General features: G+C 49.5%; 1 protein-coding gene across 3 annotated transcripts in view; it reads left to right on the top strand.

Moving 5' to 3' along the window:
• Positions 1-1,792: 1,792 nt before the first annotated feature.
• LOC133350157 (E3 ubiquitin-protein ligase TRIM33-like) overlaps positions 1,793-16,868 on the top strand; it is a 48,109-nt gene continuing 33,033 nt past the window's right edge. For all 3 annotated transcript variants that reach the window (XM_061564188.1, XM_061564187.1, XM_061564186.1), the window contains exon 1: positions 1,793-2,887. In XM_061564188.1, the coding sequence (XP_061420172.1) occupies positions 2,065-2,887 (823 nt within the window). In that variant the 5' untranslated portion in view covers positions 1,793-2,064. The remainder of the gene's footprint in view (positions 2,888-16,868) is intronic.

Below are 16,868 nucleotides of genomic sequence, written 5' to 3'. Positions count from 1 at the left end.
CTGTGAGAGTTGTGTGGAGTCTGAGAGTTGTGTGGAGTCTGTGAGAGTTGTGTGGGGTCTGTGAGAGTTGTGTGTAGTCTGTGAGAGTTGTGTGTAGTCTGAGAGTTGTGTGTAGTCTGAGAGTTGTGTGTAGTCTGAGAGTTGTGTGTAGTCTGTGAGAGTTGTGTGTAGTCTGAGAGTTGTGTGTAGTCTGTGAGAGTTATGTGTAGTCTGAGAGTTGTGTGTAGTCTGAGAGTTGTGTGTAGTCTGTGAGAGTTGTGTGTAGTCTGAGAGAGTTGTGTGTAGTCTGAGAGTTGTGTGTAGTCTGAGAGTTGTGTGGAGTCTGTGAGAGTCTGAGAGTTGTGTGTAGTCTGTGAGAGTCTGAGAGTTGTGTGGAGTCTGTGAGAGTTGTGTGGAGTCTGTGAGAGTCTGAGAGTTGTGTGGAGTCTGTGAGAGTCTGAGAGTTGTGTGGAGTCTGTGAGAGTTGTGTGTAGTCTGTGAGAGTTGTGTGTAGTCTGAGAGTTGTGTGTAGTCTGAGAGTTGTGTGTAGTCTGAGAGTTGTGTGTAGTCTGAGAGTTGTGTGTAGTCTGTGAGAGTTGTGTGTAGTCTGAGAGAGTTGTGTGTAGTCTGAGAGTTGTGTGTAGTCTGAGAGTTGTGTGTAGTCTGAGAGTTGTGTGGAGTCTGTGAGAGTCTGAGAGTTGTGTGGAGTCTGTGAGAGTCTGAGAGTTGTGTGGAGTCTGTGAGAGTTGTGTGGAGTCTGAGAGTTGTGTGTAGTCTGAGAGAGTTGTGTGTAGTCTGAGAGAGTTGTGTGTAGTCTGAGAGTTGTGTGTAGTCTGAGAGTTGTGTGTAGTCTGAGAGTTGTGTGTAGTCTGAGAGAGTTGTGTGTAGTCTGAGAGTTGTGTGTAGTCTGAGAGTTGTGTGTAGTCTGAGAGTTGTGTGTAGTCTGAGAGTTGTGTGGAGTCTGTGAGAGTCTGAGAGTTGTGTGGAGTCTGTGAGAGTCTGAGAGTTGTGTGGAGTCTGTGAGAGTTGTGTGGAGTCTGAGAGTTGTGTGGAGTCTGTGAGAGTCTGAGAGTTGTGTGGAGTCTGTGAGAGTCTGAGAGTTGTGTGGAGTCTGTGAGAGTCTGAGAGTTGTGTGGAGTCTGTGAGAGTCTGAGAGTTGTGTGGAGTCTGTGAGAGTCTGAGAGTTGTGTGGAGTCTGTGAGAGTCTGAGAGTTGTGTGGAGTCTGTGAGAGTCTGAGAGTTGTGTGGAGTCTGTGAGAGTCTGAGAGTTGTGTGGAGTCTGTGAGAGTCTGAGAGTTGTGTGGAGTCTGTGAGAGTCTGAGAGTTGTGTGGAGTCTGTGAGAGTTGTGTGGAGTCTGAGAGTTGTGTCGAGTCTGTGAGAGTCTGAGAGTTGTGTGGAGTCTGTGAGAGTCTGAGAGTTGTGTGGAGTCTGTGAGAGTCTGAGAGTTGTGTGGAGTCTGTGAGAGTCTGAGAGTTGTGTGTAGTATGTGAGAGTTGTGTGTAGTCTGTGAGAGTTGTGTGTAGTCTGTGAGAGTTGTGTGTAGTCTGTGAGAGTTGTGTGTAGTCTGTGAGAGTTGTGTGTAGTCTGAGAGTTGTGTGTAGTCTGTGAGAGTTGTGTGTAGTCTGTGAGAGTTGTGTGTAGTCTGTGAGAGTCTGAGAGTTGTGTGTAGTCTGTGAGAGTCTGAGAGTTGTGTGTAGTCTGTGAGAGTTGTGTGTAGTCTGTGAGAGTTGTGTGTAGTCTGAGTCGTCCCCGCTGCCCGCCAGGGGGCGCTGTGGCTCTCCCCGCGCCGCCCGCGGCTGCTGCCGAGTTGGGTGACGTTGATGGCGGCGGCGTCTGCGGTGGGGGCAGCAGCAGCCGGAGAGAGCGCGCGGTGTGTGCGAGTCTCGGGCGACGGGGCTGGATTCCAAGCCTCATTCGGCCACTCCAGTGCAGGAGGACGACGACGACGACGAGGAGGAGGAGGTAGTGGTGGTTGACGAGGCGCGAGCACGTGGAGGACAACGACGTGAAGGAGGAGGAGGAGAAAGGAGGAGGAGTGAGACGGAGGAGGCCGCGGCCTCGAGCCCCGGAGTGTCGGAGCGGCCATGGACGACGTGGTGCTGGTCAGCGTGACCGGGGCGAACGGAGAAATCGCCGTGCCCGTCCTCGTCGGCGCCGAGCACATCCACGACCACCACCACCACCACAGCAGCAGCAGCAACCACCTCAACCAGCACCCGCAGCTGCGGCTTCTCCTCCACTCGCAGCACGAGCAGGAGGCGGGAGACGGCGGCGGCGGCGGCCAGGGCGACGCGGGGCCGCGAGGAGGAGGAGGAGGAGATGACAAAGGCCGCGCCTCGCCCCCGGAGCAGCAGGCCGCATTGTCGGCGGGCCCCGCTTTGACGCCGGACCCCGCGGGCTCCCACACAAAGGCGGCCTCCGAGGCGGCCGGGCCCGCGGGGCCTGAACACGACGACGCGGAGAAAGCGTCTGACGGTGACAACATCGTCAACAACAACAGCAGCAGCAAGGAGGAGGAGGACGGCAGGAACAGCAGCAGCAGCAACAAAGAGGAGGCCGTGCCCGGCGAGGAGGTTGCACCTCCACCACCACCTCCACCACCTCCTCCTCTCAATCTCCTGGAGTCTTGCGCTGCCTGTGGCCAGGCCCTGCAGAGGCGGGAGCCCAAGCTGCTGCCATGCCTCCACTCCCTGTGTGCCGTGTGCGTGCCACCGCCGCAGCCGCATATCCCCGTTCCTATGGCGGGGCCGGTCATGAATGGACAGCCTCACCAGCAGCCCCACCACCAGCAGCAGCAGCATCCGCAGCAGCACCCACAACAGCATCCACAGCACCATCAGCAGCAGCAGCATCATCAGCAGCAACAGCAGCAGCCACCTTCGCCTGTGGGGCCCATGTCAGTGCAAGGTGTGTGGGGTCGTGTCAGTGGGGGTCGCATTGGAGGTGATGGTGGTGGACGTGATGGTAGTGGGAGGTGGTGATGGTAATGGTGGAGGTGATGGTAGTGGTGGTGGACGTGATGGTAGTGGTGGTGGACGTGATGGTAGTGGGAGGTGGTGATGGTAGTGGTGGAGGTGGTGGTGGTGGACGTGATGGTAATGGTGGAGGTGTTTGTTGTGGTGATATGGAATTTGCACCTGGACGGCAAATGTGTTTGTGTTTACAGGTGTGGTGTGTGTGGTGAGTTTGTGTTGAGATGTTTCGATTGTCCATGTTGAGCTGTGCATGTGTTTAGGTTGCTATATTCACGTGTGCTTGGCGTGGGGTACTGTATATGTAAAGTATGTTCACATTGGTTTAAGTTTTCGGTGTGCAGATGTACAGTGCGTGCAGGTGGGTGTAGGTGTGTATGGTGCACTGTGCACGTGTTGTATGCGAATGATTCTCGTGTGATGATTATTTACACAAGAAAGCCACACTTAGTCCAATTACCTTTTTCAGCATGCTCCTTGCATCTTTTTTTACATTCGGATAATTTAAGCCAGTTAAAATGTTTGGTGTACATTCCGTTGCGTGTGTGTGATGGTGTTTTCGTCGGTGTACTTTGTGTGTATTTGTCTTTGTGTGCACGAGGTGTTGACTTGCCAGCAAGCGAGCCTTCCACACTTCACTTGACACCCACAGTGTGCACCTAGCCTGGCACAAGCCCCATGGTAACCTCACCGCCACTTGGTGGTGAACAGCACCTGTGCTTGTTCTGGTGTGCAAGTACAAATTGTGTGTACTGTGTCCAGGTGTGTCTGTGTATCCAGGTGTGTGTGTGTGTGTGATTATGTGAATGGTGTAAGTGTGCACAGGTGTGTGTGCGTGACGTGTATGTTCAGGTGGTTAAGTATGATGTGTGTGTCCAGGGAGATGTGTGTGTGCACCTTTCTTGACTATGCTTGCACTACACTTCACATCTGTGTCTTGGTATTGCGCAATAACCCACGCGTACACATGGCCAGGTGAGGCCAGGTAAACACAGGTGAGTGTGCTGCAGGGCTCGCTGGGCTTGTGGCTGCAGGTGATTGTGCTGCAAGGAATTATCGCCAAATCCTCATTCTCCGATCTCTAAGCGGGAAATCCTCTCAGAGTCCATATACTTATCAGGAGGGCATTGTGGTGGAATTTGTGTTAGTTTCTTTATTGAGTCTTTGCGTATGAATGTGAGCATGTGATAGGGTTTACAGAGGCAGGTGAACAAATTGCATAGGTGAGCGTGTGGCAGGTAAACCAGTCTGTAAGAGAGCATTTCGCAGGTCGTTTCGATGCAGGTGATGACCCAAAATGCTTCTGCCAGACCTCTCACCAGTGCCCGTGAAGGCAGCCACATCACCCCATTCCCTGCACTGCCTCCCAATTCAATCCTCGGTGCAATTTAAAGATCGCACTCACTGATGTCTTCAAGATCCTCTATGGACTCGTCCATGCCTATCGCTTGTCTCTCATCTCACTCTCCTCTCCTCCATGCACTCACCTATCTCTCTCCTCCCATTTCACTCCCCTCTCTCTCCCCTCATCTCACTCTACTCCTCTCCATGCACTCTTATACTTCTCCCCTCTCATCTCCGGTTCATCAACCAAGGCTTTAATTTCAATGCCTCCAATTTCAATGCCTCCAGTTGTCCCTTCATTGGGAGGTCGCTCATTCTTCCCTGCTCCCGCTATTGCTTAGAACTCCCTTCCATAATTCATCTGTGCAGTTGATTCCCTGCCCCTGTTTAATTCCAGGCTCAAATTTTACCTTGTATTTGTCTGCGTATCACTGAATGCCTCTTGACAAAATCGAAATTCCCACTGTGTCCGGACAGCTTCTTGAGACGCGGTCGCATGCAGTTGCTAGAAGAATCCACATTCTGTAATGGTGCAGGCCAGTGCGCATGGAGGACTACTGCAGTTGCAAGCGTCCATGCTGCAGGGATGTAGTTGGCGGAGTGGTGGCGCAGCGGGTAGCGTGCTGCTCCTCCTGGCCTGCTTGTCTGCTGTTTTGGCATCGGCAGTGACAAATCTCTTGGGAGCAAGGACATCACGACCACTCAAACATACAGTGCCACTCAGTCTACCCCCATGGCTTGACCCCAGCACTACTGGGTCCTGGGAAAAAAGTAAAATTTCCATTTGCAAAACTTATATACAATAAATAATTATAATAAATTCCAGCCTTTCTCAATACACCAGTGGATGATGCCCCCCCCCCCCATGTCATGTTGATCCTGGGGTTTCTTTGACCATACATCACCACGCTGGTCAGTGTGGATTGGTGAAGCAGGACCGCTTGTGACATCTGAAATCACTCGCCCACTGATGTTAGCCGTGGCCAGGAATCAAAATCTGTTTGCCGGTTTCATAGCGCAACGCGCTACCCACTGCGCCACAGCTCTGCCTGTATACAGTACTGAAACTATTTAAATGACCAATGTATTTAATCATTGTTAAGGATTTACTCGGGAGGTGACGAAGTCACCCAAAATGAACTCTGTCTCGTCAAAGCTCCAGCTAAGCAGGGTTAAGCTTGAATAGTTTTGGATGGGAGACCAACCATGCACCAACAGGTTGTCTTCGAGATTGGCATGGGGCTACGTGGTGTGCAGCAGTGGAAAGCACAGAAAATCTATTTAGCTGTACTTCTATGCTCACTGCCGTCACCAGCCCCCGCGCTGACGAACTTGGCGAAGTATGGTCAAATAAACCCTGTGGCCAACATGGTGTGGAGAAACTTTCATCCTGTAGTGGATTTGCTAAAACTCTCTAAGTTAACACTATTTTAAAATGACGATGTGACGTGTGTTAAAAACACCCCACTGCTCGTTTTTAACAGCTTTGCCTGGTTGTTGAACAGTGGCTGAGACCTCTGAACCCTGGGACCTCACGGTCCCTAAGGAGCTTAGACCCATCGTGCTCTTTGCCCCGTGACCTTCTCACCTCCTCACCCTGCGCACCATGGGTCCAGTGACCCCTGTGCACCATGGGTCCAGTGACCCCTGACCAGGTCCGCTTTGTCACTGACCTCTGCGCTGGCGTATCACGCCACGGGGTGACTCAAGCCAACATGCACGCACGTGCTGATTCTGATTCGTGTGGACACGCCTTCCCCCAAGTTATTAATTGCAGCAGCTGTTTACAGTCGGGGAATTCTGCATTGAAACAACAGAACTTTCATTATTACCATTGGCAAGTAAATACTAGAAATGTCAAAACACATAACGGGTAACACGTATATTGTTGCATTCTGTATGAATAAATCACCTGGAATGTAGAAATATCAGATTTCGTAAGATAAGCAGGTTTGAGCCTCGTTAGTGCTCGGATGGGTGGCCGCCGTGCATCAAAGAGGTGTTACAGGCCGCTGCGAGGTGACAGTTGGGCACAGGCAGCAAAATCCGTTGTTGTACCGTACGTCTATGCTTCCATGTCTGTGCTCTCCCCAGCTTCGCCAACTCGCGTTGATCAGCGTGGTGAAGTTTGTTCATATACCACCCCCCCCTCTGATCGGCACGGCATGGGGAGGCCCTCATCCGAAAGGGCTGCACGATGTGTGCTCATTCGGGTTGATGATTGCGGAGAGCAGAGACGTGGGAGCTTGAATGTACAGTGCAACACTGTTTTATGACACTGCCCTCTGCTGCCCACAACGTTTTGGTTGTGGGTTTTTTGACATCCGGAATATTTACGTGCCAGCCTTAATAGATACTTTGCCGGTGTTACAACGCGGCCATCTCCGTTTGTAGAATTTTTGGCGTTGCAATGCGGTGGAGCTTTCCCCCCATTACTTTCGTGCAGCATTGGTGGTGTCAGCAGTTGTGGACGCTGCCGCTGCTGACAGAGCCGTCCCTACTGGTAGGGCGAATCGGGGCGACCGCCCTGGGCCCCGCGCTTGGGGGGGGGGGGTGTCACGGGGCTTCGATATCACGGCGTCAGATGTAATACTTCTGGACTAGATTGAAGGTGTCGGTGTGGGGGGGGTTGCCTACACGGTGCGATTTACCCCAGGCCCCGCACCCTCCCTATGCACGGCCCTGGCGGCCGCCGTGGGTTGCACAAGGGTGGCGACTTGTGAAACGTAACCCCCCGGGGGACGCGCGGTGGTGGTGGTGGTGGCGCTCGGTGTCTCGTTGCCCTTTGTGATCGCAACTCCGCGGCAGGTCGCCGAGCTGCATCGTCATCGGTGCGACTCCACTAGCAACACCCATCAGCCCCGGTGTTACATAACGCCTTGTGGATGTATGCGCAATCCAAAGTGAAGAATCCATCGATAGCACCGTGGCCTTAAAATGAGACGTGTGTAATAGGCGACGTTTTGGGAAATGGGCCCTTCACAGAAAAAACAAAGGCCAGAGAGGAGACTTCCTCTATGGACTGAGTCTGTTGTTATTTGTGCTTGTGTACCTCTGCTAACACAGTATCACCACACAATGTAAGATTAATACATCATAATGTAAAGGCTACTTGATGTAGGCCTCCCCAAACATTTCTGCCATGGAGTCGCGTGACCACACTTCACCGTGGCGGTCAGTGCGGGTTTGTGAAGAGAGCGGTCTCGAACCGATGTAGATCTCGCTGGCCACTGGTGTTAGCCTTGGCTGGGACTAGAACTCAGGTGGCCGGCTTCTCACTGAAGTACACAACCATTCCCCCCTCATTGCGCTTGGTAGCTGTGGTCTAGCAATTGCAATTACACCAAAAAAATTAACAAACATCCTGCGTATCTTACATTAGCCTCCCGTCGCCATACCCTAATTGTACAATTAAAACTTTTACTTTAATACATTGTAAGACAAATGGTAATTTCCCTTTGGGGTTGTAATTAGTTCATTTGTCATGCGTACTCCACTTGCCTGAATGTTGCCATCACATTGGCCGTGTGACCTTTTAACACACGTTTAATTAGCCGCATTTACCCAGCACCCAGCCATATAATTAGTGAGTCGGGGTTTGGCGCAGTAGTTGGGGGACCAAGTCGCGTGCGTGGGCCCTCTGTGCGTGCCACCTGTGTGCTGCCCATGTGCTCTCGCACACACGCGTGCGGGTCCCCACACCAATCCGCCCCGCTGGGGTTTCTAGCCGGGCTGTGCTGCACATTGCTCTCCCCCCCCCCCCCCCCATCTGTTCAGAACTTCACTGCCAATTGCCAGAGGGCCCCCCCCCCCGTGGTGGTTGAGAGCAGATGGGAAGGATATTCTGACGTTCCCCCCCGCCCATTGCAACCCCCACTTCTGCCCCTCCCCCCAATCCCCCACACCCCCCTCCCCCCCGGTGGGTGGTTGTAACCGGTTTGAGCCAGTCGTGAGCGGTTGGATCTGGTTGGAGCCCGCCCTGAGCGGACGTGCCAAGCTAATCCCATCAGCCCTTCCGGGCGGCGCTAGGGGAACCAATCACGTGCCCGCATTACGCATCAGGACCACAGACAGTCAAATGACTCACACCAAGGCACACAGGCGCACACTCAATCACCCCTGGAGCGAGCAGGCAGCCACACTCATGCCTGCAATCACTCAAGCACTCAATCTCACACACACACCGACACACGGTGGAATGCCAGCAGGCTCGCTCACGGGCTCACAATCACTCAGCCACTCAATCTCCTGGTGACACACAGACACAAACACTCGCTCATGGTTTTACGTGTAAAGCCAGAAATGTAGCGGCATACCCCACTGACCACACTCCTCTGCAAAACCTGCACTATGTGCAGCTCAAACTACTCGGAGCAATGTGGGGATTTTTCTGGTTAGGCCAAGTTATATGGTTTTTTCAACCAGTATTGTATTCATTTTCCTTGCCAGTGTTTTTGCAACAAGTAGGTTCCAATATGCATGCTTTATTTACATGTTACATGCATGCAAAAGGCATGCATTCTTTTCTGATGGGCATATTTGACTAAATGCAGATAGGACTCTTTATCACCTCGTTATCATGGCCAAATGGCTTGAGTTTGTTTTATTTAGTGGCACTATAAATATGTGTAAGAGTTGTATTTGCACAATCAGTTCCATGGCACAACTGATTACAAGGTTGTTGACCTTGTATTATGGTTTACTTTGCTCCGTTTTTACCCAGGTCTCCCTTGCAAATAGAGATAAGCAGACAATACATTGTCATATATATCTGTCTCGCCACACAAATCAGCTGCGGTGGTGGCTTTCTGCGCGTGGCCTGTAATCCAGCACTGTTTATGTGAGGGTTGGTGGTTATCACCACATGTTGTGAAGCTGCACTTCTGGTTCGCCAGGAGAAGGCGGAATGGCTAAGTGCAGACTAATATTTCGTCTATCCCTCCTGTGTGGTCTAGTGTTTCCCCCTCGCATGTAGGGGTTTTCTCCCACGTGTATTAACTATCGTTACTTGGCTGAAAATATCTTAATTTATAGAGGACTGCAGCGCTTGGGCAATTGTTGGTAGCGCCTGCTCACTGCCTGGCTGCTGTCTGACTTGGCTGTGGTTACTCAGCGACTGTGAGATGGAATTTTCATAAGCAATGATGCTGTATAAAGCAAATCATTGTTATTCTTCAGATCAATTATTTTTTTCAACAATCCAACGGACTTACGGCTTTCTATGCGTGCATAATTTCAGCAGCATTGATTCAATATATTACAAAAAGAATTGGTTTTGACATTTGGTGTCCCATCAGCAGTCAGGCTTGCTTCAATCACTACAGGTGAACTGCCAGAGGTGATAGTCCTCAGGGGTCGCAACCTGCGGCTCTTTTAAGGACTGCTTCGCGACGTTCTTTTGCAAGCACCACCGTCTCCGTCTTCACATACTTGGCCGCTCTTGAAATATAGATTTTTTTTTTTTTACGAATTCGACAAAAAACGGCTCTTGTTGTTTTGGATGCTGACTTGTGATCGGCATAAGGGATGGGTCTATGAGAAAGAGTCTCAATGTGCTCTCATCTGGTTTAAATATATATATATACACTAAGTGATGTATTTTTTTTACCATGTTTTTCTACAAAGTAAAATTGTTGATGTTTTCTTGGTTAATTTTGCAGAGCGTGTTTATTGCTATGCCTCACAGCGATACTCTCCGCTACTCCTGGCGCAGTTATCTGGCTCAACCGCTTCGATGTAGAATTATCGTTGTTGCTGCTCATCGACATCAGCCATGCGGCCAAGAAGATCGTCACGCCGTCGGCAAATCTCACTCCTAAACGTACCCTACAGAAAAATACTCAAGAGGCCACGGCTCGGATGGGCATTAATCCAGCAGCGAATTGACCCATGGCTCCTGCAGCTGATGACGATGTTTACACCACTGACGCTTACTCATGTGACACGCTCGGCGTCGGTCACAAGTCAGGGCACAGTGGCACAGTACGTACAGTGCCGTCACGTCAGATGCAGCCGCTCTGCACGGCCACGCACGTGGCACGGCACGTGGCACCGCACGGTTCCGTGTGACAGCGCCACCGTCGCCTGTCTCACGCCTCGGCGTGGCACATCCGTCACAGATTATAAATACTCTGTCGGAACTTAAGTGAACTATTAATTTCATCTTTTTTTATTCTTCTGATATTTTATGTTTTTTATATGCCTGCAAATGGGATGCAATTATAACGAATCTACATTATTGAATGTGATGTGCTGCCTTTTGTCAAGCCACTGCTGGATGAAGGCCTCTGAGCTATCAGTCAGAGGATGTTGCTTGATCATACTTCACCGCACTGGTTAGCGTTGTCGGGTGGTGAAGCAGATGGAGGGAGGGATTACTCAGAACTGTTGAGATAAATGTTTAAAGTTACAGCTCAACCAAATACAAGCAGAACTCTTACCTGTATCTCTGCATATCAATATAACTTGTGTAGTCCAACACCGTATTGGCTCACCAGACAAACATTATCAAACGGCATTTGTTTAAATACGAAATCTGGACAGGCCTCGACCTTCTGGGTCTCATCAGCAGTCACGCGCGTTAAACACATGCTGCCGGGTTGCCGGATGTTAATGGCAAAAGCACGCCATCTGAACACGAGGCCCTGCTTCCACGCAAACTCAAAGATTGTTTGCAAACTCATTATGCGTTGTTGTGGGCCGCTATAGGCGTAAAAGCAGAACTTGATGTAAAAGTGAAGGGGGGAGGAGGTGGGGGTTTTGGGAGGCGGTGACCCAGAATCGTTGAGATATCATCATGATAAGGTCTTGTAAATGTTTAAAGTTAAAGCTCAACCAAATTACTGACCACAAAACAACAACATCCATTACTGATTACTGCTTTAGCTATCAAGATTAAAGCACCCGTTGTAATCTGAGACGTTACCCATCGCACCCCCATCAGAAATGTATTCATGGATTAACGGCATTGGCTTGGGTGTGGAGGGGATAGTGCAGACAAATATTTGCTCTTAAAAATACTTTCTGGGAAAAAAAGGCATTGAGGTTGTGAATCTGTGATTCGAACAATTGCTTTTCTGCAGTTCTGGAGTGTTGAGCAACACTGGCCAGTTCTCAGTTACTAATTGATAGCCTTGGACACATGTGATGTGTGCCCTGGGGGGGGTGACAGGGTGACGACTTGGCGAACACACCAGCAGCAGTACAGGAACTGTCCGGCCAGCGCAGGTTCCAGCCCCTTTCACCAGCCGCCTTGGGATTTTCATGGCTGTTTTTTTTTATAATTCAGGGTTCCAATTTGACTGCCGCAGGCAATGGCTTTTTACATGGTTTGTGTCCCAGGGCTGTGAGCACGTGGTATGGGCCGCTCGGGGTGGGGGGGCGCACGAGTTGGCTGGGGGTGTAGTGCGTTTGAGGGAAGCCTTTTGCGGCGCAAGACAAGAGCTGGGAAATAAAAAAATGCAGTGCGAGTTTAAAGCCGTGGAACATTTGCCGAGCCCCTTTGAAATGGTTAAATGGTTCCAGTTTCAACCGCGGCTTAAGAGAAGACAGCCGAACGTTTTGCTTTTGTTATTCGGATTATGTTGGGGATTAATAGATGCGATGGTTTTTTTCTCGTAGTAATCTAAATTGTATTAAATTTGTGCAAAGCCTTCGGTCTGGCATAATTACGATTTTTTTTATTCTACAAAGATTGTTCAATTAATCCACACGTGTATTTGACGAGGTGGACCTAGCATCCCGGGTTAACGTCTCGCGTTGATGAGATTGATCCAGCGCTGATGTTAGAACGCGCGGTGTTCTCTGTTTTTGTAGGGTTTCCTGTGGGTTTGCCGCAATGCTTGGCCTGCTCATGTATTGATCTCTTCTCCATGGCCTATTGTCTGCTTCACTGAGATGGGAACTCAGGTCATTGAACATTGGGCCTTGGGACAGGCATACCAATCAATACAAAATATAAATATACTGCATTATCCAGAGATATTTTTTTATTAATATGTATATATATAATATGTATACCATATACAAAAAATATGTATACCATATAAAAAAAATATGTATACCATATAAAAAAAATATGAGGGAAAAATTATAGAGAAAATTACATTTTACATCAAAGCTTTTACATGTCACCAACCAACCCGAATACACGTACCAGATGTGTTGACTCTGACAGCGGCCGCTTTCACAAAAGTCACTGCTCCCTCCCACCCGTTTTCAGGGGGGCCCTGCAAAGTTTTCGCATTGGGGTGAGATTTATCCACGTGTGATCCCAATTGAGTAATTTGCAGGTATTTTTTTAGCATTGGGATGTTTGGCCAGCACCTCTTTACATTGTATATATTTTTAGCTTATGGGAGGAAACCGGAAAACCCGGAGGAAACCCATGCAGAACAGGGGGAAAACATACACAGGTAGGAACCCGAATCGAACATCAAACTCAGGCTCTTATTGCTGTGAAGCACAAGTGTTACCACTGTGCCACCACCCTGCCACCCAATGTAACGTAAATATTGCCTCGTTTCTGCTTCAGAAAGTATAGCTCGTCTCATATGGAGAGTTAATTTTAAGCCAGTGAGTGAGTGACTGACCGGTGTTAAAGATGTGATCATTCTCAAATGAAAGTGAGTTATCTTTTAGCACCTACACATCAAGAGGTGCTGAAATCCAGCACACATTGTCTTTGGACTTTTGAGCTTATTGAGGAAGTCATGAAGGCGTTCACAAGTGATGATAAAGATTTCAGTCGTGTCCGATTGAGATTATTGGGTTTTTTTTATTCACGTTTGTTGCCGTCATACAATCGCTACTTGTACCAGAGCTGGCTAACATCATTGGTGAGTGATGTCTGAGCTGGTCCCTAATCTTCACCAACCCGCACTAACTAACTTGGTGAAGTATATTCTAGCAACCTCCACAACCTAAAAGCACGGGCAGGCCTTGATCTAGCAGTGGATTGACAAAGGGCTGTAAGTAAAAAATATTAAAGATGAAAACACACCGAGGACATGCGTACAGAGCGTACGCGACGCAGAATCTACCTAAACGTTGCTCCTGCCGGCGCACGTGACATCCCAGGAGCTGCCAAGCACCTCGCGTATTTTGATAGCCGCCCGCTTAATTCAAATTAAAATGTGACCTATAAAATTGTGTGAGCATTCCCAGTGGAGGTGAGAGCGCGGTAATGGTGCCCATCTCCAGTGCGTGCCGCCTGTGCGCTACACCTGCGCCCATCACCATCCCCGATTGCAGCGACGCTAATCCAGGAGGGGCACTTTCTCAACCGGCAAGGCGCTAATTTGGGCGAATAAACGTCATTGGCAAAAAAAACTGAAGGTGCCGCAAAAGCGAAATTAAAATTAATTTGCAGCGCTGTGTTAAGCCAGCGCTGGGATGAAGGCTTTGCCACACGTCAATCATGGGGGTTCTTTGACCGTACTTCACCACGCTCGGTCAGTGCCGGTTGGTGAAGTGGTGCTCTCACCTCTGATTCAGATATCGCACTCCGCTGATGTGAGCGTGGTTGGTAGTGGACCTCAGGCTGCGGGGTGCAGAGGGCAGTGCGCTCACCACCGTGCCACCAGTTCTCCTTCTGCCAAGTTACTTTTTTTTTATTTTGCGATTTTACATAGATTACAGGGGAACCACCGTCAAGAGTTGTTCCGGAATAGCAGCAATGGCACTTGGCCCTTTGTTACTCCTTGCATTGTTAGCCAATCAGCCATCAACCCCCTCCTCTTCCACCACTTGCCTAGCTAATGAGAAATCTCTTCCCGTCTGCTGGAAGACAGTGTTTTGCACATGAATGGGAAGGAAACTGGATAAATTATTCTTGTCTATTGCTGTCACATCTTTATCTGTTGTTTATTTAGTTGTCTTGCTTCTAATCTGTTATTTCTGTGTCTTGGGGGTCGTAGGTCACAGGGCCGCTCCAAGAGCGTTTTGGCCCCGAGGCCACCAGTTGAACGTGAGGGTTGAGGATCAGTGTTGGACTTTTGCAAGAACCGATGTTAGGAAAATGTACATTGATAATGTGATCTAATCCTTGATGCCAAGGATTATTTTGTGTTTTGTATTATATAATTGTGTATCCTAACTCTGACCCATATCTTGAAGAGTGGGTCCTCGGCTATAACATCTGGAAGTTCACCAGCATCGATTCAAACTAGTCTGACTCTGATGATGGCACACTGAGTGTCGAACCGGTCCAAAGTGTTTGTTGTGCTGAATCAATGCTGCTGAAATTATGCAGTCTCAGAAGGCTATGTGGCAAATGGGTTGTGAAAATAATACTTAAATATGTTTTAAGTGGAGAGACAGATATGAAGGAGACATGTTGCCTGCTTTATCTATTTTCAGTTTTTTTAAAGACCACGATTCATGGTCGATCACCACCGACAGTGATGCGGATATGTTAACGTCTGTCAGTGGAGCGAGTCGTTACATGTGTTGTCGTTAGTTAGGAACAATAACAAGCGAGAGAGCCAGCGCATTAAGGGAGGTCCTCCGCTTTATTCTGGCTTTCCGACACGACAACAAAACGCAACGATTTAAATGTATCGAAATAGGTGCAGCCCCTGCAATCTCTTGCTCACGCCACTGCTGATGGAATGGCAGCGACCAGGGCATGCCGGGCAGCGGTCAGTTGGAAGTGGAGGTCGCTGTCCATTGTCCGCTGTCGCTTGCCGGGGTCGCTTGTGTGGAGGAGGTTTCACCCTGGGTAGCGGCACCAGACAGCAGCACGGGGGGTAGGGGCTCCAGTCAAGGGTGCAGCCTCGGCGGTTTGAATTTGTGGAAGTCTCTGTTTGGGGTGAGACTGTGCATCCGACTACGATATGGTTAGAATTGGATTAAATTCAGCCGGAATATTGCGGGACACCGCTCCGGAGAATGATGTTGGCACGCCATATGCACCTCGCCTCATTTTGTTCTCGTCGTACTGCGGTGGCGTGTGTGGTGGTGCGCAAAACAAATGTGCGTGAATAGTCTAAAGGTCAGTGCTAGGTGTCAACTTTCTTGCCCTTAACATAAACTGCCTTTAATAAAGATGCACAAACGCTTGTGACATCAATTCACATGAAACATTTAAATGAAAAAAAAATACTGAGTGAGAAACGAAGGCCCTGGGCTGTGCTTACCGGTCCAGAGACGGACGTCGGTGACCCGTGCCTGGTGGCTTTGCCCCGTGGTTCCGTGCTGGTGTGTGGGTGGTATCCCAGTCCCTTCACGACGCCGCAGCGGCGAGATGTTAATTACCTCGCTTGGCACACAGGAGGTCGTGGATTCGATGCCGACGCTGATGGCTATATATTTGGAGTTTGCACATTCTCCCCGTAGTCGCGTTGATTTTATCCAATTTTTCCATCCACATTTCGGATCATTCATTTAGAGTATTTGGCTGCAATACATTTCCACATGATAATCCACTAAATTGAGCTTTACTTTGTGGCCATTCTCGCTTCTGAAAAAGAGCTTTTTAGCTGAGTAAGCCTTACCTGGTAAAATAAAAACCATTTAGTATAAAACAGTTTTAGAGTTTTTGTCTCCCCTTGGCTGCACCTCGTCCGGCAATGCTGCGGATTTTTCCTGGCCTCCGCTGATTTTCTCTTTGCAGTATTTTTCCGCTGCATCGCTTTTCTCTGACACTCTCTCCATGCCTAAACATGTCAACTTCAAGTAACCTACCTCACTAATTTATGCAAAAAAAAAATCTACGTGAAAAAATTAATGTCATTTGTGGGATGCTGTCGTGGTTTACCAGTAGGTACGGTGAAGTTGTTGCAATCTAACTGCCGGCACGGCGTTTGAGATGGCGAGTGTCGCCTCTGTCCACCCGATAGTGTAAATGGGTTCACCACTGTCAATCGGAAGACCATGTGTGCTGGCGTAAAGTGTGGGTACTCAGAGCTCTTCCAAGACATCTGGTCAGTGTAGAAGAGTAGGCCAAAATACCATCTAGAGGGACTCCATTGAGCTCCCTCTCGGGGAGGGTGCTTCCATCAGCAATGGCATGAACAGAAAAATTGCAGAGCTGCACCTGTACCTATTATCACGGTTCATGCTCTTTCACCTGATAACGCTGCGTTTTTCTGAAGGTTCAGATCCTGGCATGTCAGTGCATTGACAGGGCACTTACTTGCCTTCTCAAGTATCCTTAACCACAGACTGCATATGACGGAGATTAGCGAGCAGAGGTCTTTGAAGGAGGTGCCTTTCGACAGTGAGAACTTGATTGCGGCCATCTTCTGCCAGGCCGTCACCACTGGCTCGACTGCCCAGGTGTGCACTCTCATCGGCACGCGAGGGTGGTGCGACGCCGTCGCCGCACTCCATTTGTCGTGCCAGGATGGGGCGACGTGCGGATTGGGCAAAGCGGGGCCATGTACGCCGTCACGACTGTGGTTGGGCTGCCCGATGGAATCGTCAGAATCAATAATAATCTTTATTTATCCAGGAGAAAGTCGATGAGCTGTGCAGCTCTTTCACCGTGATGAAACCATGGTTGTTGGTAGGAGGGGATCCGGTCACAATATCTTCTTGCCGCTTCAAGACCGGCTGGCTTAAAATAGCCA

This window comes from Lethenteron reissneri, chromosome 33 (assembly GCF_015708825.2).
Source record: "Lethenteron reissneri isolate LAM-NWPU_2019-01 chromosome 33, ASM1570882v1, whole genome shotgun sequence".
Lineage (NCBI taxonomy): Eukaryota > Metazoa > Chordata > Hyperoartia > Petromyzontiformes > Petromyzontidae > Lethenteron > Lethenteron reissneri.
The sequence above is the reverse complement of the archived record's forward strand: the minus strand, read 5'-3'. Positions and strand labels throughout refer to the sequence as shown.